Genomic DNA, 21,620 nt, shown 5'->3' with positions numbered 1-21,620 from the left:
GTGATCATATTATATTCATTATTATTTTCATGAACACCTTGGTTTGTAGCATATATAGTTTTAACCGTTTACAGTAGCAAATTTAGGCATGGGCGACATGTGCAGTTGCCTAGGGCGGCATCTTGCGGGGGCTTTGGTGGCGTGTTGAAGCGGGTTTCGCCCAGGGTGCCATATAAGCTAGAACCGCCACTGACCGTTTATCACATTTTGCAACCGTTTTCACACGCTGTAGCACAGGCAGAGTGAATGAGAGATCAGGCGCTGAAATGCTCGGCTCCGTCTGTAACCGCTACCGCAAACTTTACACAAACAGTGGAGAGCAGAAAGACGCTGGGAAAATGCTGCTTCAGCTTTCTTTGCCTCAAAACGGCATCTTGTTTCATTTTGGCAAAATAATAAACGCATTATTCTCTCATTTCTTGTCAAAGAACCTTCCCACATTCTTTACAGTTTTTATAGACACGCAGATCTTGCATTTAGCATGGCTTATGAAACATCACGTTTGGAAATAAATACATAAAGGCATCATCAGAGGTTTCGCAGATAAAAATATGAATGGAGGTTAACATGGAGACAAGAAACACGGCATCGTCATGCTCTCAGTAAAGTAAGAAGCTGATTTTATTGTCTCTTCAATACAACACACAGCAACAAGTGAATGATTTACTTACTCTTTTACTATAAATGATGATGTTAGAAAATTATCCGACATTGGCATATTATTCTGCTGTACATCCTGTGGTTGTGTGATAGTGTATAAGCCAATATCACTAAATTCTGGTCTTATTATCCTTCTAGTTATTTACACTGCGGTCACTGCCAGCGGAACTTTGTCACATTTGCCGGAAACGCAGCCGCTTGCTTGCTTCCTCGTTGCATAATAAGGTGGATACAGGACTATAAATGGAAGCGCTGTATGTTTCGTGCTGTAGATTCAAAAGAGCCAGCTCAAGACTCGTTCGATCAGGAATTAAATATACTGTCTGAGCTGTGTGTTTTATGCTGTAGAGTCAGTAGAGGGCAGTGCTGCTGCAGAAATGTGCTGCTGGAAACACTGTCAGAGTACTTCAGGATGGTGTTCCAGCCGCATCGGCGGAAAATTGCATGCTTGAGAACCGTTAACGGAACCGAAAGTCATGAAGATCATAAGATTCTGGTAATTTGTTTTTAAAGAATGAAACCGGTTCTGAACAAGAACCGGTTCTCGGTTCCCGACCCTAGTGCATGAGTATTTAAATGATGTCATTATCATTCATCATTTCCTCTCAAACACGCCTCTTTCTATGTAAATTAGGGTTATTATAGATTCATTCACAAAAATTGCCTGTTGCAATTTACATTTGTGCTATTACCGCCAAATGAAAGCAGGCAATTCATTTGATTTAAAAGAGATGTTTGTGTACATTTTCTGGCGCTAAACCAACGCAGACAGCGCATACAAATAACCGGCACTTTTACTGCGCGCAATTCATTCTTAGTTAATTCCCCCTTAGTAATTGTTAGGGTGAATGTAACAAAGACATGCCCTGGTCATTTTTCACCCCAGAATTAAGCATAAATCTTTTGCATAAAGAAAACAAAAATGTATATTTTTAGGACCATTAAAACTCTTTTTCATTGTGATATTATTTTAGCGTGCAAGACAGGACAATTAAGCAATTAACCTTTTCCCACCAAATTCTTATGAGTGTAATGCAAAAAAATATCTTTCTTATTACTGTAATACAGTAATAAAAACCATTCTGTTCAGAAAGTTTTTTTTATTTTTTTTATTCAGTACAAAAAATACTACCAACGTGTAAAACAGGTTTCAGTTTTTTATGCAAAAATTTCTTGCTTTTGAATGAATGTATGTTACCACCAGTGTGCAGCATCCACCTGGATGATTTGACGGCAGCCATAGTGCGCCAGTACGCTCACCACACACCAGTTGTTGGTGGAGAAGAGAGAGTAGAGAGATACAGCCAATTAATGTATGGGTATTATTAGGAGGCCATGATTGATAAGGGCCAATGGGGGGAATTTGGCCAGGACACCGGGGTTACACCCCGACTTTTTACGAGAGTGTCCTGGGATTTTTAATGACCACAGAGAGTCAGGACCTCGGTTCAACGTCTCATCCGAAGGACTTTTCCTTTTGAAGTAGGGGGAAATATGACCCGGACATTTCTTGTTGGTTTTAACTAGTTTTTTTTATACACTCATTCATCTGTGTGTATTCTATCTTTCTCTCATGTTTTTCTGAACTTTCATAGATTGTGAAGCTGCTCTTGCATCATGGAGGTAATGCCTACCAGGCCAACAAGAGAGGAGAGAGACCGGTTGATGTTGCTGACTCTCAGGAGCTTGAGCAGTTACTCAAGGGAGAAATCCCACTGTCAGAACCAGAAGAGAGCTCTTCAGGTAAGGACACAGCTGAGATTTGTCAGTGCTGATGCAAGTGCTAGTGCTTTTGTACTTTAGGACTATTAAAGGAATATTCCAGGTTAAATACAACTTAAGCTCTGTTGTCAGAATTTTTGGAAATGTTGTCGATGACCAAAGAAAATAATGTTTGCTCTGCCCTCAATCTGTATAAATGAACAGAAATGTGTTTACAGCACTTAAAATGGAAGCCTGGCAGGTAAGTGGGCCTGTGGGGTTTAAAAGCAGAACTATAAAGCTGGATGAACTTCTGGTGTGTGTTACGGCATAATTCCTGAGGGTGAAGTTTGCGCCTTGTAATCATGATTTATGAATTTATGAATTGTTACATCACTTCTATGCCCCCTGCTGGTATCCTGGAAACCAATCAAAAGAAACCATGTTTTTTTTTTTTTTTAAGTGGAGTTGAAAGGTTTGATATACCTTGTAGTGTTTCCCACAGGATTTTGTGAGACTGTGGTGGGTGGACCTCGGACCCTCTAGGGGGTCTGGCGGCATGCTCCCCCATAAGAAAATGTTGTGCATTTTAAAGTTAAATGTATCAATCTGGTGCACTTTGAGAGCAGAATTAAGAGGCTAGATCTATGAAGAATTTGTGCTCTTGTAAAGGATTTTGTGCTCTAGTAGTAATTTAATCATAAACACATTGGTTGTATAGATATGAATGGCGATGACACGGCAAAAAAGTCACACCCACAAAGCATAAACTAATTGAGAGTTTAACGCAGTTCAAAAACTGAACTGAAACTACTCTGACCTACTGCCCCCTTTCTCTGCTGTCAAAATCACTGGCTGTTCCACCCTCAGGGGAGGCTGTCTCCCCTGCTGCCTCAATGGGTAGGACCTGCCCTGATGCCCCTCTCTGAATGTCTGTCCCTCTATGAGAGTCAGCTGAGGCTGTCTCTCCTTCTGCCCCTGCTGTCTCTTTTGCTACCTAGAGAAGCTGTCTCTTCTGCAACAAAGAAACAAGTAACGTTAAAATTCCACTGTTACTCCAGTTTATTTCTTGACAAAAGCCTATGAATAATCTGTTTGGCTATTGACTTGCCATCTAACTATGCTAGCTATCCTAGCTAGCTACCTCTGTAGCTGTTTCTTCCTCATCTGGTGGTGGATTTCACACTCTCTTCTTGAAATATTTAAAAATGCTCATGATCTGAAAATCTTAAGGTGTGCACACATTAAGCTTAAAACTGTAGTGTTACTTCAACTTGATTAGTTAACATTACAAATAGCCTAACGTTACATCAGGGCTCGACATTAAGCATTGTCATGTGCTAAGATAAGTTAATTGGTCATTCACTTGTCCGAGTTAAAATGTTACTTGTCTGGAGAGAAAAAAGGACATTTAAGTTACATGCTCAAGTAACATGTCAAAGTTTCTGTTGTATGTTTCCTAAAATTACGACCGATGTCCAACCTAATAGTGTTCCTATGCAATCAACTCAATTCTCTGTGGCAGAAATGTAAACTGCACTGGGTAGGGGAGGAGGCTGTTGTCATATGATAATTATTTTATGTTACATATGGTAGTTAAATAAAGGAAAGCCTCCATCGCCATCATTAACAGCAGGGATGCTCATAGTTCTATGGAATGAGAGATACTTTTTCATCCTGTTATTGCAGCAAGATCTACCATGTACAATATAGACATTATCACAATACCAAAATTTCAGTAGTCTTAACTGTAATTTGACCATTCTCAATACCAGCTTCAATACCACAACAAATAACACTAAATAATATGTTAATTATGGAAGAATGGTTTCAAGTTCTTAAGTAATTATTCAAGACTAGTAAACTATTAATAAAAAAACAGCAATGAATAGAAATAGATTAAAAATAATAGAACAAATTATGAAAATTCAGTGCTTTTTTAACAGCTTTAAAACTTTTTAACAGCAGTAGGATATCAAGTATTCAATGAAACATTCAGAATGAAATGCAACATAAAACTACTACTGATCTTTACTGTATGATTATAATACATGAATGCTTTTTAAAGCTACTAAAGTTGCCCATTCAAGAGCAGTGAGTGGTTTTCTTGTTATGGTTGTTTGATTATTATAATGACACACTAGACAGCAGGTCTATTAGCTTACATTTACACTTACAAGTCTGACATTTTAATAAAAATCCGCTTTTTTCTCCACCATTTACATTCACATTTGACATCACTCTCTGTGTTTACATGAATACCTCTCCAAGACGGCTTTTTGGCGGAATTTTGAAATGTATTTGACGTTCAGGTGCGCATTAGCGTGAGCATTTTCGGAACACACGCGCATGTTCAGCACACACACATACGCCGCCTGTCAATCCAACAGGGCGCAGGTGTTAATAGATCACTAGCGAATGATAAAATTACGCACTCTGGATTATTTTCATCAGCAGAATAATAATATTAAATTTGTAATAAGTGACACAGGCCCAGCACAAATATAGCCGGTTATTTTTTTCATTATTGACTTTTTAATCAGTCTGCTTGTCCGGGGGCTGACTGACTGGGAATGAGAGATGCTTTGCCAAAGCAACAGCACAAAACATTAGAGATCTTTTATGTTGTTATAACAAGTGTAAAAATATTTTTGGTTTATTATGAAACTGTGGCAGGCCACCACAGTCTAGGTAATTAATGGGAAACACTCCCTTGCACTGAAAAGGATGGCTTAAGTTGTTTTTAGCTCCAAATATTCCTTTAATTTAGCAGTGTTTAGTGGGTTTACTGTAGTTACACTAAATGTACTGTATTAACTATGGTAGTTGTGGCAGAAAAACTGTCTAAATGTATTTAGACTGCTGTTTTTTCATTACAAAAGTGCCATAGTTCTTTATATAGAAACCATAGTTACTAACCATGGTAGTGTGGAGCCATGCATGGTTTTACATGGTTACCATAAACAATTACAAACATCGTTAAAACTATGGATACTATGGAAGAACCATGGTGCGTTGGTCCAAGCTATCAGTTTTCCCATCTGTATAAAATCTGTACACTTGTAATGATCTCTGATTGTTTTGTTTGCCTGTAGACATGACTGTAGTTTAATTAGTAGGAGCTTGATGAAAGGAATCTGGAAAGAAGACCCAAATTAGTCTTAGATTATTTCAATTTAGCCATATAAAAATTAGGTGTTCATTTTTTCCACAAATGTTACTGTTGTTAATATCATAATTTTCATCTGCATCCCAACCTCAAAATCAATGCAGTACTGTCAAATGTGCATTTCAATGCAGATAACATGTAATGTTATTTGCATGGGTGCTACCAAAGCAGGTGCTGGTGCCACATTTTCAATGGGCCGTTTGAGGGCACAAATAAACCCTGATGTGGCCCAGGCTGGAATTGAGTTTGACACCCCTACGCGTTAATACGGGTCTGACATTGAGGGCTTGTGGACGTGCGCACAGCACCGCTGCTGAAAAAATTCTAGGGGAAACACTATTTAGGCATCTAATATAATATGGTTTGATTAATTTCATTTGTCCACTATTTTGTTTGTCACAGAATCTGAGGACCCACCCTCTGTAAATCCATCCAGTGTAGATGAGAACATGGAATACTCTGATGCTGAAAAAGACTCTGACTGTAAATCCACCACAGTGAAGGCCTCATCATCCATGTCGGGGCTAGATGAATATGAGTTCAAGGACGAGGAAGAGGAGGATGACCTGAGTAAGGCACTTAATGACAGACACATCCTAAGAAGAGAGCTCCGCCAAAAGGAGAAAGAGGAGAAGGAAAAGAACCACTATGCTTCGAAACAGGGGAGCAAAAGCGACCAGTCGACGCTGGCATGCAAGTCTAAAAAAACGAAGGCGACCCGTGTTTACTGCAGTTCAGACAGTTCAAGCGATGAAGCTGAGGTGCCATTAGAAAGAAGGAGCTCGCCGACTAGGTCGGTCAGCATGGATGGTCACAAAATGGACAATAGATTGAAGAAAGAAAGTCTAAATCTCACACCAGCAGAGCAGAAAGAAAAAGGTAAACAGAAGAAAAAGAACAAGAGCCAAAGCAAAAATAAGGAGAACCAAGAACTCCAAGAAGAAGGGAAAGAGAACAGCAAATCCCTTATTTTTTCCACTGCAACTGTGTCCGACAATTCTGATAGGGGCGTCAGGGAGGAAGACTCCTTTAAAATGTCATTTAGTGCAAAGGATGACACATCGGTCCACCTCTTTCACCTAGTCAAGTCCCCAAAGCTGAACCACAACCAAACTGACAAGCAGACAACCCCTCTGAAACAAGAAAATGCTAAGATGTGTGTTTCTATTGGCGATGGGTCCTGTCCGATGGAAAGCGTCAAGTGCAACCACTACACTGAGTCAGACTTCTGCACAGAAGGTTCAAGTAGTAAGAGCTGCAAACACAAGGAGAAAAGCAAGCATCACCACAAAGAGCTCAGCTTAGATGGAGATGATGGTAACTCCAGTCCTTTCAAAGACAGTATGGACAGTTCAGAGTACGTCTTTAGGAAGACTGACAATGAAGGGGAAGTTTTTAAAAAGCACAAGCTGAAACACAAGGAAAAGTACAGGAAGGAGTACGAGGCTGAGAGGAATCGCCATCGGCAGAAAGAGGCCCGCAAAGATGGACATAGGAATATGGAGTTCGATCGGGAGTTTTGGAAAGAGAACTTCTTCAAAAGTGATGAGAGCGAAGAGCTCACTGGTATATGTGAGACGCTAGGTGGTGGATCTCCTCCGAAATCTTCAGAATCGTCACCTGTTAAAGAGGAAAGAGGGGCATCAAAGGACAAACATTCAAGCAGTAGTAGCAGCAGGGACAGGAGGCCAAAGGAGGAGCGAGAAAAGGACAAGACCATAAAAAAAGAGAAAAAAGAGGTTCCCATCAAAGACGAACGTGGAAAGGACGGAAAAGGAGATGAAATTGATGACCGTACTGAGGGCCTTGGCTCTGGACGAATGTCTGAGGGTTCACTGCACAGTTCTGGAGTGAAAGAGGAAACGGATGATAAGCCAATCACTGTGAATTTGGTTGACCAAGATCAACAGGAGAAGAACACTCAAGAGAAAAATGATAAGCGAGTGCCAACAATGGATCGAGAGACTGAGAAGTCTGATAAAAAGCATGCAGATAAAGACAAGAAAGTTAAATCTGATCATTCAGCTGATAAGCCTGAATTGCACAACTCCACTGATCGATGGAAAGAGAAGGAGAAATTAACAAGCATTTCAAATTCACCCAATGATAAAAGCCATAAAGATAGTGAAAAGCTCAAGGCGATGTCAGTGATGAAAAAACATGAGGAACACAAGAAGAATAAGGACAGGCTCGACAAAAGAGCAGAGAAAGAGCATTTTTCTGGTGACCACAAAGACAAAACGAGTTCTGAAAAAAAAGCAAAAGCCCCTGAGAAAACTACCGATCATGGCAAATCTGACCGCACTAAGGAAAAAGAACGGGAAAAAGATTCTGACAAGAGGAAGAAAGACAAACTGAAAGAGACCACCCCTTCTTCCTCATCCTACTCCAGTCTCAAGTTGTTGTTGGAAGAGAAGAAAGGCTACATTTCTGAGAACAATAAGGTCATCTCGTCGAAATCAAAAGATGAGGTAACGAAGGCTTCAGAGAAAGACAAAGATAGAAGAGAGAGGGACCGGGAGTCTGAAAGACATCGAGACCGTGAGCGAGACCGACACAAGGACAAAGATAAAGACCGGTCACAACTGAATAAAGATGGCAAAATTAGCAAGGCAAAACCAAGTGAAGTGGATTCCAAACCTAAAGTTGCACATGCTTTAAAAGATACTCGTCCCAAAGAGAAGAGGTTGGTCAATGATGACCTCATGAAGACCAGCTTTGAACGCATGCTCAGTCTGAAGGACCAAGAAATTGAACAGTGGCACAGAAAACACTTAGAGAAAATCAAGCAGAAGGAAAGAGAACGACTAAAACAACGGCCAGGAATTGAAATGGGTAAACAGAAAAGCAAGGATAAAATGAAAACCTCCTCTATGTCCAGTGAACCATGTCTTACCAAGGAACTAACTCGCTCCAAAAGCTCAGAGGCCTCGGATGGTCATCGCGAGAGAACTTTAAAAGATGCCACCAGTGGAAGAACGCTCTCACTTGATACGAAAAATCTCTCCTCCTTTGGGAAGAATGGTCCAGTAATAGAAAACAACCTTAGTCGATCTCCACGACCAGAGAGCGAAAGATCTGGTCTTATGTCAAGATCCATATCCATGATCTCTGTGGCAAGCTCAGAAGACTCCTGCCAGGCAACCATATTAACCCCTAAACCTACTGATTATGATTCGGACCCCAACATGGAAGCTTCAGATTCCCAGCCACCTTTTCTGCAGTCTCCCCTTGTTCTACAGTCCTCCAAGTCACCATCTGTTTTTGATAAAGAGACCAGCAGTCTTCCTGAATCGGCTTTCTGCAATCGCACACCATTGTCAAGCAGGCACCCTTCCCCATGCTTAAGGGCAATTCTAGATGAAGAAGCCAAGGTGCCACCAGCAGAAACTAGACTGAGCGAAGAGTCCCAGAAAATTACTGTGTCACACTCAAGCAATGAGCAAGCTGCAGTTCATCAGACAGAAATGAGTGCAACCCCTGTTCAGGAGAATCTGAGTAGTCAAAGTCTTACTGGTACTATTCCAGATGGTGAAAGTCAGATGTCTAGTACTGAGGGTGAAGGCATCACTCCTGTTTGTCAAGTTCAGCCGTCATTGCACTTGCACAGATCTACTGCTAAAGACCTTAGCAGCCAGCAATGTGGCCTCACACAGGATAACGTTGTGTTTCAGACCCATTTGGAGAAGAAACACTTTTGCAACACTGGTAGTCAAGTAGAGCAGGCAAGTCTGGGTCAGCTTGAAGTAGCTGGTACAGTAATGACAGAGGGCTCCAACAAGGATTCTCCATTATGTGTTGTATCACAAGTTGCATCAATTCAGTCTTCTCAGACACAAAATTCATCAGAAACCAATGTACCTTTGCATTCAAGTAGCCTGCAGTGGGAAACTGCCCTCAATTCCAGCATTGAGCAGACACTGAGAGCTGACTCTTGTCTAAGACCAGAACAGAAAGAGAAACCCTCAGCTGTTGCTGAGAACAAAATAGACAAGAGTGGGGAAAACATCCCCAGAACAGATCACACAAGCATTGCAAATTCATCTATTGGTTCATGTAGATCCAGCTCTGAGGAAAATGCTAAGCCCCTGCTGAGAACCACCAATGTACAGGAGGATACAGAAAAGGATGCAAGTGTCCAAGAAGAAGGTACATCAAGGTTCTCCAGTGAGTCATTGGTTACAGTTGATGCTCAACCAGAGAAACTCGAAGATGGCCTGCATTCTGCTTCAACAAACGTGCCTCACTGCACTAGTCCAGAAAGGAACCCTGAGGAGCCAATGGAGTTGTCTGAAGAGGTTTCAGATGAAAGCCGAGTCACAGAGACAGATGCCGTAAAAGTCTTAGAAGAAGGTTTGACAATCCACACTCTAAATGAAAGTAAGGCTGATGTAGAGATGTCAGACCAGCTTGCTGTTGAGGAGCAGCCTGCAAAATCGGATCTTCAGGCTAGAGGAGAACATGGTCAAAGCAACACTGGAGTCCAGCAAGATCCTCAGGTAGAGCCACCTAGTGGAGGCACCTCAGGAAGCTCCTCCCCATTATCCATAGTGGAGAGAGATTCCGATACATCTGGGACCAGAGCCAAAGTCCGACTCCTGGAAGAGGAAGGTGATATCCAGGTGACCCATCCAAGGAAACGAAAGATGCTTAGGGTTTTGCCTCAGGCACAAGCAAACCTAACAGCTCAGCAGGTCAAAGAAAAGACACAGCAGTCCTTAGCTGCAATTGTAGATGCATTGAAGCTTGAAGAGATTCAGCCTTACCAGACTGAGAGAGCAAACCCTTATTATGAGTATTTGCACATTCGCAAGAAGATTGAGGAGAAGAGGAAAGTTCTTTGTAGTGTCATTCCTCAAGCTCCTCAGTACTATGATGAGTATGTGACATTCAATGGGTCCTACCTGCTGGATGGAAACCCACTTAGCAAGCTCTGCATCCCAACTGTAAGCTTTTTACTACTTCTGTTCTGTCAGTAATGATGATATAACTAATTTATTCATTAGACTAAGAGAAATTAAAGACAAAATATTGTACCATAAAAATGTTTTTAGTTCAAATTAAACCAGTGCTGAAGTCTCACTATTGGAGAATTTTTACTCTATTTAGATAACTCCACCCCCATCTCTACCTGAACCACTGAAGGAGATGTTCAAACAGCAAGAGATGGTGCGGATGAAGCTAAGACTGCAGCACAGCATCGAGAGGGTAAATGGATGCAATTTTCTACATTTACTTGCACATGAACCTCAAAAACAGGAGTTCCCAACTGAATCAACAGGGGTTAATAATGGAAGTGCAGGGGTCTGTGAGATGTGTAAATAATAAATAAAATTATTAGATATTAATATAACAGAAATAAATATAAATTAATATAAAAAATATATATATATATATTTTCTATTTTACATAAAAAGTGAGTTTTGTATTTTATTTTTTCATTATATTTAGGATTGGTAATCACTTCTTTACACTGTTACTAGGCACATGTTGATTGCTAAAGTGTCAACCTTTTGAGCCTGCTGAACTATATTAAAGGAATATTCCAGGTTTAATACAATTTAACCTCAATCTACTGCACAGCATTTGTGACAATGTTCATTACCACAAAAATTAATTTTGACTTGTACCTCCTTTTCTTTATAAAAGAAAATATCTGGGTTACAGTGAGGTACTTGAATGGGGCCTTTCACTTTCATTGTAAGTGTTAAAATACTCACTTTGTCAAAAGTATAGGCACACATTGTAAATAATAAGCATATTAAAATGTTAGTGTGATAAAATTGCTGACAAACTTTTTCTATGTAAATTAAATCCAATTTTACAACTTCGTTGCCATGACGAAGTAACACTGTAAACCCCTAAACAGCCCTAACAATGATGATTTAAACAACTTTACATCTCTACTACACGTTTCAACAGAACTTCTGCAGAAGAATTCATGTATGAGCTTTTATAAAATTATAAGCTTTCACATTTCTGCCTTTAAACCCTCCAAAAATTGGCCCCATTTACTTCCATTGTATACAGTTGAAGTCAGAAGTTTACATACACCTTAGCCAAATATGTTTAAACTCCGTTTTTCACAGTTCCTGACATTTAATCGTAGAAAACATTCCCTGTCTTAGGTCAGTTAGGATCACTACTTTATTTTAAGAATGTGAAATGTCAGAATAATAGGAGAGAGAATGATTTATTTCAGCTATTATTTCTTTCATCACATTCCCAGTGGGTCAGAAGTTTACATACACTTTGTTAGTATTTGGTAGCATTGCCTTTAAATTGTTTAACTTGGGTCAAACGTTTTGGGGAGCCTTCCACAAGTTTCTCACAATAAGTTGCTGGAATTTTGGCCCATTCCTCCAGACAGAACTGGCGTAACTGAGTCAGTTTTGTAGGCCTCCTTGCTCGCGCACGCTTTTTCAGTTCTGCTCACAAATTCTCTATTGGATTGAAATCAGGGCTTTTTGATGGCCACTCCAATACCTTGACTTTATTGTCCTTAAGCCATTTTGCCACAACTTTGGAGGTATGCTTGGGTTCATTGTCCATTTGGAAGACCCATTTGCAACCGAGCTTTAACTTCCTGGCTGATGTCTTGATGTTGCTTCAGTTGATCCACATAATTTTCCTTCCTCATGATGCCATCTGTTTTGTGAAGTGCATCAGTCCCTCCTGCAGCAGAGCACCCTCACAATATGATGCTGCCACCCCCATGCTTCACGGTTGGGATGGTGTTCTTCGGCTTGCAAGCCTCACCCTTTTTCCTCCAAACATATCGATGGTCATTATGGCCAAACAGTTCCATATTTGTTTCATTAGACCAGAGGACATTTCTCCAAAAAGTAAGATCTTTGTCCCCATGTGCACTTGCAAACTGTAGTCTGGCTTTTTTATGGCGGTTTTGGAGCAGTGGCTTCTTCCTTGCTGAGCAGTCTTTCAGGTTATGTCGATATAGGACTCGTTTTACTGTGGATATAGATACTTGTCTACCTGTTTCCTCCAGCATCTTCACAAGGTCCTTTGCTGTTGTTCAGGGATTGATTTGCACTTTTCGCACCAAACTACGTTCATCTCTAGGAGACAGAATGCGTCACCTTCTTGAGCGGTATGATGGCTGCGTGGTCCCATGGTGTTTATACTTGCATACTATTGTTTGTACAGATAAACGTGGTACCTTCAGGCGTTTGGAAATTGCTCCCAAGAATGAACCGGACTTGTGGAGGTCCACAATTTTATTTCTAAGGTATTGGCTGATTTCTTTTGATTTTCCCATGATGTCAAGCAAAGAGGCACTGAGTTAACTTGGTGTATGTAAAATTCTGACCCACTGGAATTGTGATATAGTCAATTAAAAGTGAAACAATCTGTCTGTAAACAATTGTTAGAAAAATTACTTGTGTCATGCACAAAGTAGATGTCCTAAACGACTTGCCAAAACTAAAAAAAATGAGGATGAGTTGAAAATATTTTCTGTGGTAATCAACATTATGCTACAAATACTGTCGATTGAGCTTGTATTGATCCTGGAATATTCCTTTAAACAATAGGATTGCTTCTTTTTGACTGTAATAAAGATGATTTGATGGAATGACTGCCCTTTGCTGTTCCAGGAAAAGCTGATTGTATCCAATGAGCAGGAGGTTTTGAGAGTTCATTACCGAGCTGCAAGAACACTAGCCAATCAGACGCTTCCATTCAGTGCCTGCACAGTCCTGTTGGATGCTGAAGTGTACAACATGCCCCAGGACATGCAAGTGAGTGACCATCTTGTAAGGACACAATTCAGACTGAAGAATCTGTACTTTTACTACATTTTGGAGCTTTAAAAACTTGGATGAAAGAACATTACCTACGAATTTTATTTCTTAATGTCATTTGTCTTTCATAACATTGTAAGTTTTAATATCTACAACGAAAATGCACGAGTGTCATTTATACAGTGATGTTGATTAATACCAGCTGCGTTTATGCAACCTCATAATCGTGTCGCAGGTAATTGAGTCAAAGTGCCCCAATGTTCAGTGGATCAACACCCTTGCCAGTGCGCCAATTTTTGTTCACTATAATCTGATTCACGACATACGGAGCTAGAGAACGAGATAAGACGCTCCCCCTGTTTTCATAAGAAATGTGTCAACAAAGTAAAGAAATCTGTATTTGTCAAGCCATTTCATGGGGTCTTTAATTTTGTCTGAGGCTTCAGAAACTCTAAAAGGCACAAGCTCATCTTTACTAACCTCTTTTTGCTCTTCAGGGTGATGATGGGAAAACCTCTGTTAGAGACCGGTTCAATGCAAGACAATTCATGTCTTGGCTTCAAGATGTAGATGACAAGTTTGACAAGTTAAAGGTAAAAAAAAAACACAAAATGAAATATGGTATATAATATATACGGAAATGAATAATGTATTTGTTTAGCTCAGTGGTTCTCAACCTTTTTTTGATGAATGCCCCTCTACTTCATTCCCTTACCCCAGAAGATTTTTGAGAAGATTTTTGGTTAAAAAGAAAATTATGAACGTACAACGAAAAATTTCTATTTTAATTGCTTTGACTGTTTTTTTCAAAATTTTTAACCTTCAGTGACCCAAGCATTGATATTGAGGATATTCTCCAGGAAGTTTTTATGTTTCCAGGAAGTCACTGTTTATAAAAATCTTGATTTTTAAGCATATAGTGTTTTCAGGTGAATTTGATGTGACTTTCAATATGCTGTTTCTTTCCTACCAAAACTATTGTGAGTGTCTGCTATTGCTGTGTGTAGTTTTTACTCATTTTTAATTAAAAAATAAAATAAAAAATAGGTATTATTTAGTTCTGCTACAGTGGTTTGTAGTGGGTTAAACACTTTTTCGGCTTCAGTAATTACACTGAAATAAATGTATTACTTAAAAAAATATGTAGAATTTTTGCATCACACTTTCAATTTATGGTTATTTTATGTCAATCGTTGTTAGATATACACAGATGTATCAGTTCAGTCACCTTTTTTTTACTGAAAAACGGTATGTCACACGAGGAATATTCAGCAACTAATAGTATGTTGTTTTAAATGAACATTTATATTATTGTTTCTATTTAAATTAATTGGCTTAAAATAAAATAATGAGGTCAGTCATTAAACTTGATTCCCCACAGAAATGCAGATAAAGCTGCACTTCAACAATGCATATTCACATGCGCAAGAAAAAATTACATGGATTGAACAGGATCCAACTTAACCAAAGGATGATACATCATGGTTCAAAAATGTGACAATGTGCATTAATGGAGATGGGACAGGTTTTTTTATATTGACTTATTATTTTAGCGTCTGTTCTATCCAAAAGTGCGCCGTGCTAAGACTACGTAACATGCGCATACAAGTGGAAATCACTTCATTGCACACAAGGAGCTCTAAAATATGATTGCACACTAGCAGCCACAGGTGTTGTTCGGCTGAAACTGTGGAAACTGACCGTGTCCAGTCTGCAACTGTTAGTTTGAAGTGCGAGAGTGATCTGCTCTGACTGCACGGGAGAAAATTATAGTTTACAGAGGTTTAATGATAGTGCTTTTTAATCAATGTCCAAACAATGTCCTTACCTTACCCCGATTCATTTCGGTAAGTCTATAAAAATAATTTGTATTTTGAGCTGTCGGGTTGAATTAGGCGTGAAATCGCTGGCTTTCATCGTTCCTCTTAACGTCATGATGTCATGTCCGTGAACACAGGAAAGAAGTACCGGCTGTCACGTGTTCTGGCTCAGGACACGTTTCAGTTCAGTCAGTCACAATCACGCAGTTCAGGATGGCATCGCTGCAGTCTGGATGAATGTTTATCAGTTATCCGTTTGCAAAGTTGTTTACCTACTATAATGCTTGGAATTGGATACAGTATGTTTTCTGGTAGGGTTGCCATGCTTTTATGAATCGAACATTACCCGTGTGTTTACCAATCGCGATCCATTGTTGGGAAATTACTGTGCATGTTTACGAATACGTATGACTTCTGAAATTGACTTTTTGTACATATTTTATATTTTCATGTTTAATAAAGTATATTTAACCCCATTATTGCTCTTTGTTTTTTAGTTTACAGTGTTGTTATGCCTACAGTTTCACTTGCTTTATCAACTTCCCTGTTCATGTTTTCATTTTAGTCACAGTTTTAGTCTTTTGACATAAATGTCCTTTAAAAATAGTCAATATTTCATCATGTTGTATTGTAACGGGTAAAGGATGGGCAAGGAGGCGGCGGGAACCAGCAGAACAGTCAACATAACTTTAATGACATATAAGAACTCAAAGAAACATAAACACACGCACACAGCGGCCGCGTATGTGTCTCTCTCTCTCTTTCTCTCTCTCTAGAACTGCTGCTCTCGGCTCGTCTTTATCCTCCTCCCAGTTGATTACGACAATTCAGCACAGGGCGTGTGTTGTCACGGCCCAGCCACGCCCTCGTCACACTCCTCCGCCACCCGATTCAGGCCGGTGAGACCTCCGGCATGACGTACTCCCTTCCTGGAGGGGAGGTGTTGCCCTTCCGGCCGTTGTTCTGCCAGCAGGTCTTCTCTGCTCTGGAGCCCTGGGAGAGACGAGGGGAGGGAGAGGGGAGAGGGAAAGAGCGAGGGTGAGAGAGAGGAGGCGAGAGAGCGAAAAAGTGGGTCGCCGGTCCCCAGACACACTGTTGCCTGGTCCTCGGCCAGCTGGACATCGCCTCCTGGCAGACGGCAGCCAGCTCCTCCGACTCCCAGCAGACGTCAGCAGCTCCTCCGCCTCCTGGCGGCCGGCAGCGGCTTCTCCATCTCCTGGAGAACGGCAGTGGGCTCCTCTGCCTCCTGACGAACCGCTCTAGTACCACCGTACTATACCTCCTGTCGTGACCCTCTAACAGCGGCGAGGGCTCTCCGACAGCACATTCCTCCTCCTTCCGGGTTTCGGCACCAGTATAACGGGTAAAGGATGGGCAAGGAGGAGGTGGGAACCAGCTTCAAAATGTAGTATTGTCCCAAATGGAACACTTAATGTTTTTTTACTACACTGAAGCGTTCACCATTTAACAGCTGACGGAAGTGACGTTTCAAACACAAGCGTTGTTGCCGCTAACTTTAGTGCGCTGTCCACTCTCAGTTCAACACTTATTATCTCAATGGGACCTTCCTGGTTAATTAAAGGATATAAATAAATAAGTAATGTACATATTCACAGAGCATGGTATGATGGTAAAGTGTTTAACACACTTTTGTAAGGTGCTATCTTCACAGAAGTTTCGCTAGTTGTCATGTTTCGCTATTCTCCATTATTTACAATTGTTTTGCCAGATCACCATCGCTGCTGGTAACTCCGCCCCTTCTGCTATGAACGGCAAGCCGCGTGTGCTGAGTGCACGAAGTGTCCAAAATTCCACACTCCGTTTTGACCGTTGAAAAAGTGCAGAAAAGGGTTACAATTCATTCATTCAAAATATGTTAATAAGATTGTTGTTTTTCTTCATCAAAGCAAGTAATATTTCATTTTAAAATGTTTAATGAATAACATAATAATATCAACATGAAAATAGCACATTATGACTCCGGCTCCAGTCATGATCACACACCGGCGATGACCAGAAGAGCAGTGTCGAAACTCGACGGACGTAGTGTTCTTCCGCAAATCGCTTGCAATTTTACATTTCAACCACAGATGTCACTAGAGAGCACAAAGTTACGTAGTGCAGCTTTAAGTATTTATTTTTGAAAAAATATTTAGATGTAATCAGAGAAAATATTATTTTAGAAAAATACAGTTATTAAATGTTTAATATTTTAAATATATGTAATCAGTGATGGTGTGTAAGCAGCATATGTATCTAACATAATACTGTATTTTCATTAAGCAGAATTAATAGCTAATATTTCCATTTGGTGTCACCATTGCCCTGTTCTGGGCTGATTTTTAGTTCCGATCAATCTCTGATGCATCATTTAGCACTTTTAAGAACAATATTTTAAATAAGTTTGAAAGGAAAGGAGCTGTTTTGCAAATGTCTTTTAAAAAAAAAAAATTTTTAAAAAAACTATCAATCTTAACTTTTCTTGATTCAGGCTTAGTTTAAAGAATCGTGAACCGAAGCATGAGTTCAGTATCGTGAACCGAATCGTGAGATGAGTGAATCGTTACACCCCAACTAATCACCCTAATGGTGACTTTACACAAAAAAACTAATTACAGCAAAACAACATCAATAATAAAAAATAAAAAAAAGCCAAAATCTCAATGAATTCTTAAAGAATTAAATGCCTCATAAGTTCATTTTGACCAAAAGCATGCTTAAATTATTCAAACACAAGGGCTTATTCCCCACGACCTCAGTTCTGTACTTGATCGTTTGAGTTAGTAGTTCTGAAAATCTTAATTTAATGTATTTTTAAGATGAAGAAACTCACAATTTGTCACGGATGCAGATAATGCGGCTCAGGACCCAAATGCAGAGTGAAAAAAGGAATTTATTTGTATACAAAAATAAATAAAAAAACAGACTAGAACTCCCACAAGGGGGAAACAAACAAGTCCAGGGCAGAGGTAACTGAAGAGGGGCTAGGGCACACAAAACAGGGACAGGACCGACCGGACGGAACAGGGATGGGAAACCGACTGAACATGAGACCAACACCGCCTGAACAAACAAGACGAACTGGCACTGGACAGCAAACACGAGGAGACTAAAATAGGGTGAGAAATCAAACGGGTTAACAAGACAGGGCAGATGTGATTAATAAACTAATAATGGACAAACAAGGAGGCGGGGTATGACGTAAGACAGAGAGACACGCGGTGATACAGAAACAAAACAAAGCCACGTACTCTCACAAGACAACAAAACACCCGAATGGCATGAGTGCACATTGCCAAGACAATAAGGCAATATACCTACAAACAAAGACGAGAGAATGCGTAGCAACGGCAAACAAAGCGATGCCACGCATTCTCACACTAAACGAAACCTGAGCGTACATTGCGAGGCAAACACCATGCGATGCACGCAACAGGCGACAAAAACAAGACGGGACACCTGTGCGAGAGTTTGGCCACACACATCCGACACCTTAGACCGAAGTGACCGAACCTCAGAACAACATGAAGACCACTCACGACCCAGGCGCGCAACGCGAGCGCGAAGCGAGGCACACCCAAGTTCGCGAGAGACAGACAAACTATTGATGCGAGTGCATGCTGCCAAGATGATATATGTGCGATGCACTCACATCAATAACAGACAGACATGGAGCACGAGTGTCCGGATCCCGACAGACCGAAACCGAACCGGGAATACAACCGAAACCGTGCGCCCACACAACGACAGACAATGTAACACGACAGGCATGGGACGATAATGCCATGGTCCTGTCAGACAAAAACCCAGAGTGACAGGACCGTGACAATTATTCTTTTACTTTATGTATCCCTCTGAAGCAGGGACTGAAAACTAAATGTTTTTCATTTCGGTTCGCTCTGAGCAAAAACTGTATTTTTTCGTTCCAGTTCAGAAGTTCCGCAGCCTCCTTTCCAAATGGTAACCGGTTAGAACTAAATAAAAGAACGGTTAATAACGTTCTTTTTAAAATGACAGTACTCTGCGCTAAGGAGTGGGTGAAATACCAGTTGCAGTGTTGCCAGATCTCACAAGAGAAACAAGCAACCTGGTCTGGAAAAACAAGCCCAAAATAAGCCACTTGCCACACTAAATTAAGCGAAAATAAGCAATTACATTTTTTCCTGTGTGGTGGATTTATTATTATATAAATCTTAAGCACTTTATAAACGGTGAAGTATCATTTTAATTATAGATCTGCTTCTTAGTCAAAACACAGCAGCATCAAATCTGTATTAATGCATCATATCTAACAATAATTCAGTGAGGACTTTGAAACAACTAAGAAATGTTCTTTTTACCTCTAATTATGTTTTCCTTGTATCTGGATTAACCGTGCATGTATATGTAGTAATTATACATAGTTGTTAAAAAGGTCTTCATTCACAGAATGCGACATCCACAACTGGCAATTAGGCAAAGAAATGTGTGATGCAGCAGTGTGACAGAAGTATTGAATGTGAGCTAGCCATATGAAGTAGAACAAAATAATTAAACAATTAACACTAGCCAGCATTTGTAGATGGCTCAGCTCCATGCATACCTGTTTGACTGAGGTAAATCTCTCTCTTTCTGCAGACATGTCTCTTGATGCGCCAGCAGCACGAAGCGGCCGCGTTAAATGCGGTTCAGCGTCTGGAGTGGCAGCTAAAGCTGCAGGAACTGGATCCCGCCACTTACAAGTCTACCAGCATTTTCGAGATTCCCGAATTCTACATCCCACTCGTGGAAGTCAATGACAACTTTGACCTGACGCCAATATGACCTTGTGACGTTGTGCGATTTCCGAGATATAGACATGATGGAACAATTCGTAGCTGTCGGACCACGACAGTGATGATAATAACACGAAGCACTTGATCTGGGGGGAGTCAGTTGGTGTGTGCGTGTTTGCGTGCATGTATGTTTGAGTTTTCATGTGTGCTTGCATATCACGTCACACGCCAGAGAAGTAACTAAACTAACAAGAAATAATAAAAACGTTAAGTCGCTCAGTCTTCGACTGTGCTGTACTTCAAGGCTGTCATCGCCAGTTCGGTCCGTGTTCTTGTACTGGTTTGACCACGCGTACCCGTTCCAAACGCACTTCACTAGGTAAGACTACAGGCCTAACTAAAACGCACTTAACCCTGAGCTCCACTATCCAGTAGACCAAGGGGTGGGAGAACTACAAAGAGGAGTGCCCGAAAACCAGCTTCCGAAGGGTGAAGGCCACCATCGGAAAGTGTTCGGAGAAAGAAATGGGGGATCGAGATTTTTCCTCCTCCATTGAAGGTACAGTTCACACAAAAATGAGAATTCTGTCATTTACCCTCCCTCAACTTGTTGTCCAAACCTGTATGACATACTTTCTTCTGTAAAACACAAAATGAGATATCTAGCACCATTCTTTTTCAATGTATGGAGAGAGAGAAAAAAAAAGATGCAATGAAAGTGAATAGTGACCGAGTCTGTGATTCTGCCTAACATCTACTTTTGTGTTTCATAGAAGAAAGTGCATGACATTTTGGGTGAACTTTCTCTTTTAAGAAAGAGATCTCAATCCAACAAGTTTCTACAGTGAGTGTTCATAGATTATGTATAGATTGTGCTCCTCATTTTTTAACTTATTTTATACATACTGATTGTGCATTTGTAAATAGCCATGTAATTATTGTTTTTAACTTGTAAAAAAAAAAATGAAAGACAACTGAGAGGACAGAAAAAGTAATATTTTGATTGTAAACTTAGTTTTGTCTAATGTTTAATGGACCAAAGTTGTTTTTACATTTGAAGTTCTTTGTTGCTGTTGTTTGTTGATGTTTGCTTAACTCTTTAAGCATGTGTTTTTGAATTACCTTTTCGTTTAGTTTTATTCTATTTTTAAAATTCCCCTTTGACATTCATCAAAGCCGGTGTATTTTGACTTGTGATTTCAATAATGTGCATGCTTTCGCAGGTTCGTCCCTCTTTGAAAAGTTGTACTGTGGTGAGGTTTACCGAAGTGGTCCTGGTTTTTTTCTGCCATTGTTCTGTCTATTAGTAACATCCATTTGTGTGTTGTCCCTTGTGTCTTGCGCACACAAAAAAAAAATGTGGCTTCTCGGTAGGAAAAAAAAAAAAAAAACTTTTACAGTTTTAATGTGAGATCACAAAACCTATTTTTTACAACGTTAATGCCTTTTGAACGATGGTTCTAAAAATGTCTATTTTAATATTTACTTGTTACATGAGGATGTACATATTTGTAATATATAATTGAATAAATTTTATTTGTTGTGAAATCAAAAACTATATTGGTGTTGGCTGATTTTTATTATTTTATATAGGCCTATATGTGTTTTATTATTATTATTATATATTTTTTTGAATTAGTTCATATTAAAAGAATCATGATCATAAAACTGTCATTAAAAACCATTAAATTAGAAATATTAATTTTTTATATTTAAATGTATTAGTTGAGTTTAATAGCTAATCAATGCAAGTAAT

The 21,620-nt window shown here is 39.9% G+C and overlaps 1 protein-coding gene across 7 annotated transcripts in view; it reads left to right on the top strand.

Annotated features, from left to right (window-relative positions):
* Nucleotides 1-21,419, top strand: part of LOC127440668 (ankyrin repeat domain-containing protein 12-like) — a 94,776-nt gene extending 73,357 nt beyond the window's left edge. For 4 of the 7 annotated variants that reach the window (XM_051697397.1, XM_051697394.1, XM_051697395.1 and 1 more), the window contains 6 exons: nucleotides 2,256-2,403; nucleotides 5,933-10,476; nucleotides 10,640-10,738; nucleotides 13,144-13,287; nucleotides 13,788-13,883; nucleotides 19,728-21,419. In XM_051697397.1, coding sequence (XP_051553357.1) covers nucleotides 2,256-2,403; nucleotides 5,933-10,476; nucleotides 10,640-10,738; nucleotides 13,144-13,287; nucleotides 13,788-13,883; nucleotides 19,728-19,913 — 5,217 coding nt within the window. In that variant the 3' untranslated portion in view covers nucleotides 19,914-21,419. Of the gene's footprint in view, nucleotides 1-2,255; nucleotides 2,404-5,932; nucleotides 10,477-10,639; nucleotides 10,739-12,694; nucleotides 12,777-13,143; nucleotides 13,288-13,787; nucleotides 13,884-15,886; nucleotides 16,496-19,727 lie in introns of those variants that run through there. The other 3 variants (XR_007897174.1, XR_007897175.1, XM_051697398.1) reach the window with 3 other exon arrangements.
* The last annotated feature ends 201 nt before the right edge of the window (nucleotides 21,420-21,620 follow it).

Source organism: Myxocyprinus asiaticus, chromosome 5 (genome assembly GCF_019703515.2).
Source record: "Myxocyprinus asiaticus isolate MX2 ecotype Aquarium Trade chromosome 5, UBuf_Myxa_2, whole genome shotgun sequence".
NCBI lineage: Eukaryota > Metazoa > Chordata > Actinopteri > Cypriniformes > Catostomidae > Myxocyprinus > Myxocyprinus asiaticus.
Note: the sequence above shows the minus strand (reverse complement) of the source record. Positions and strands in the feature narration are given on the sequence as shown.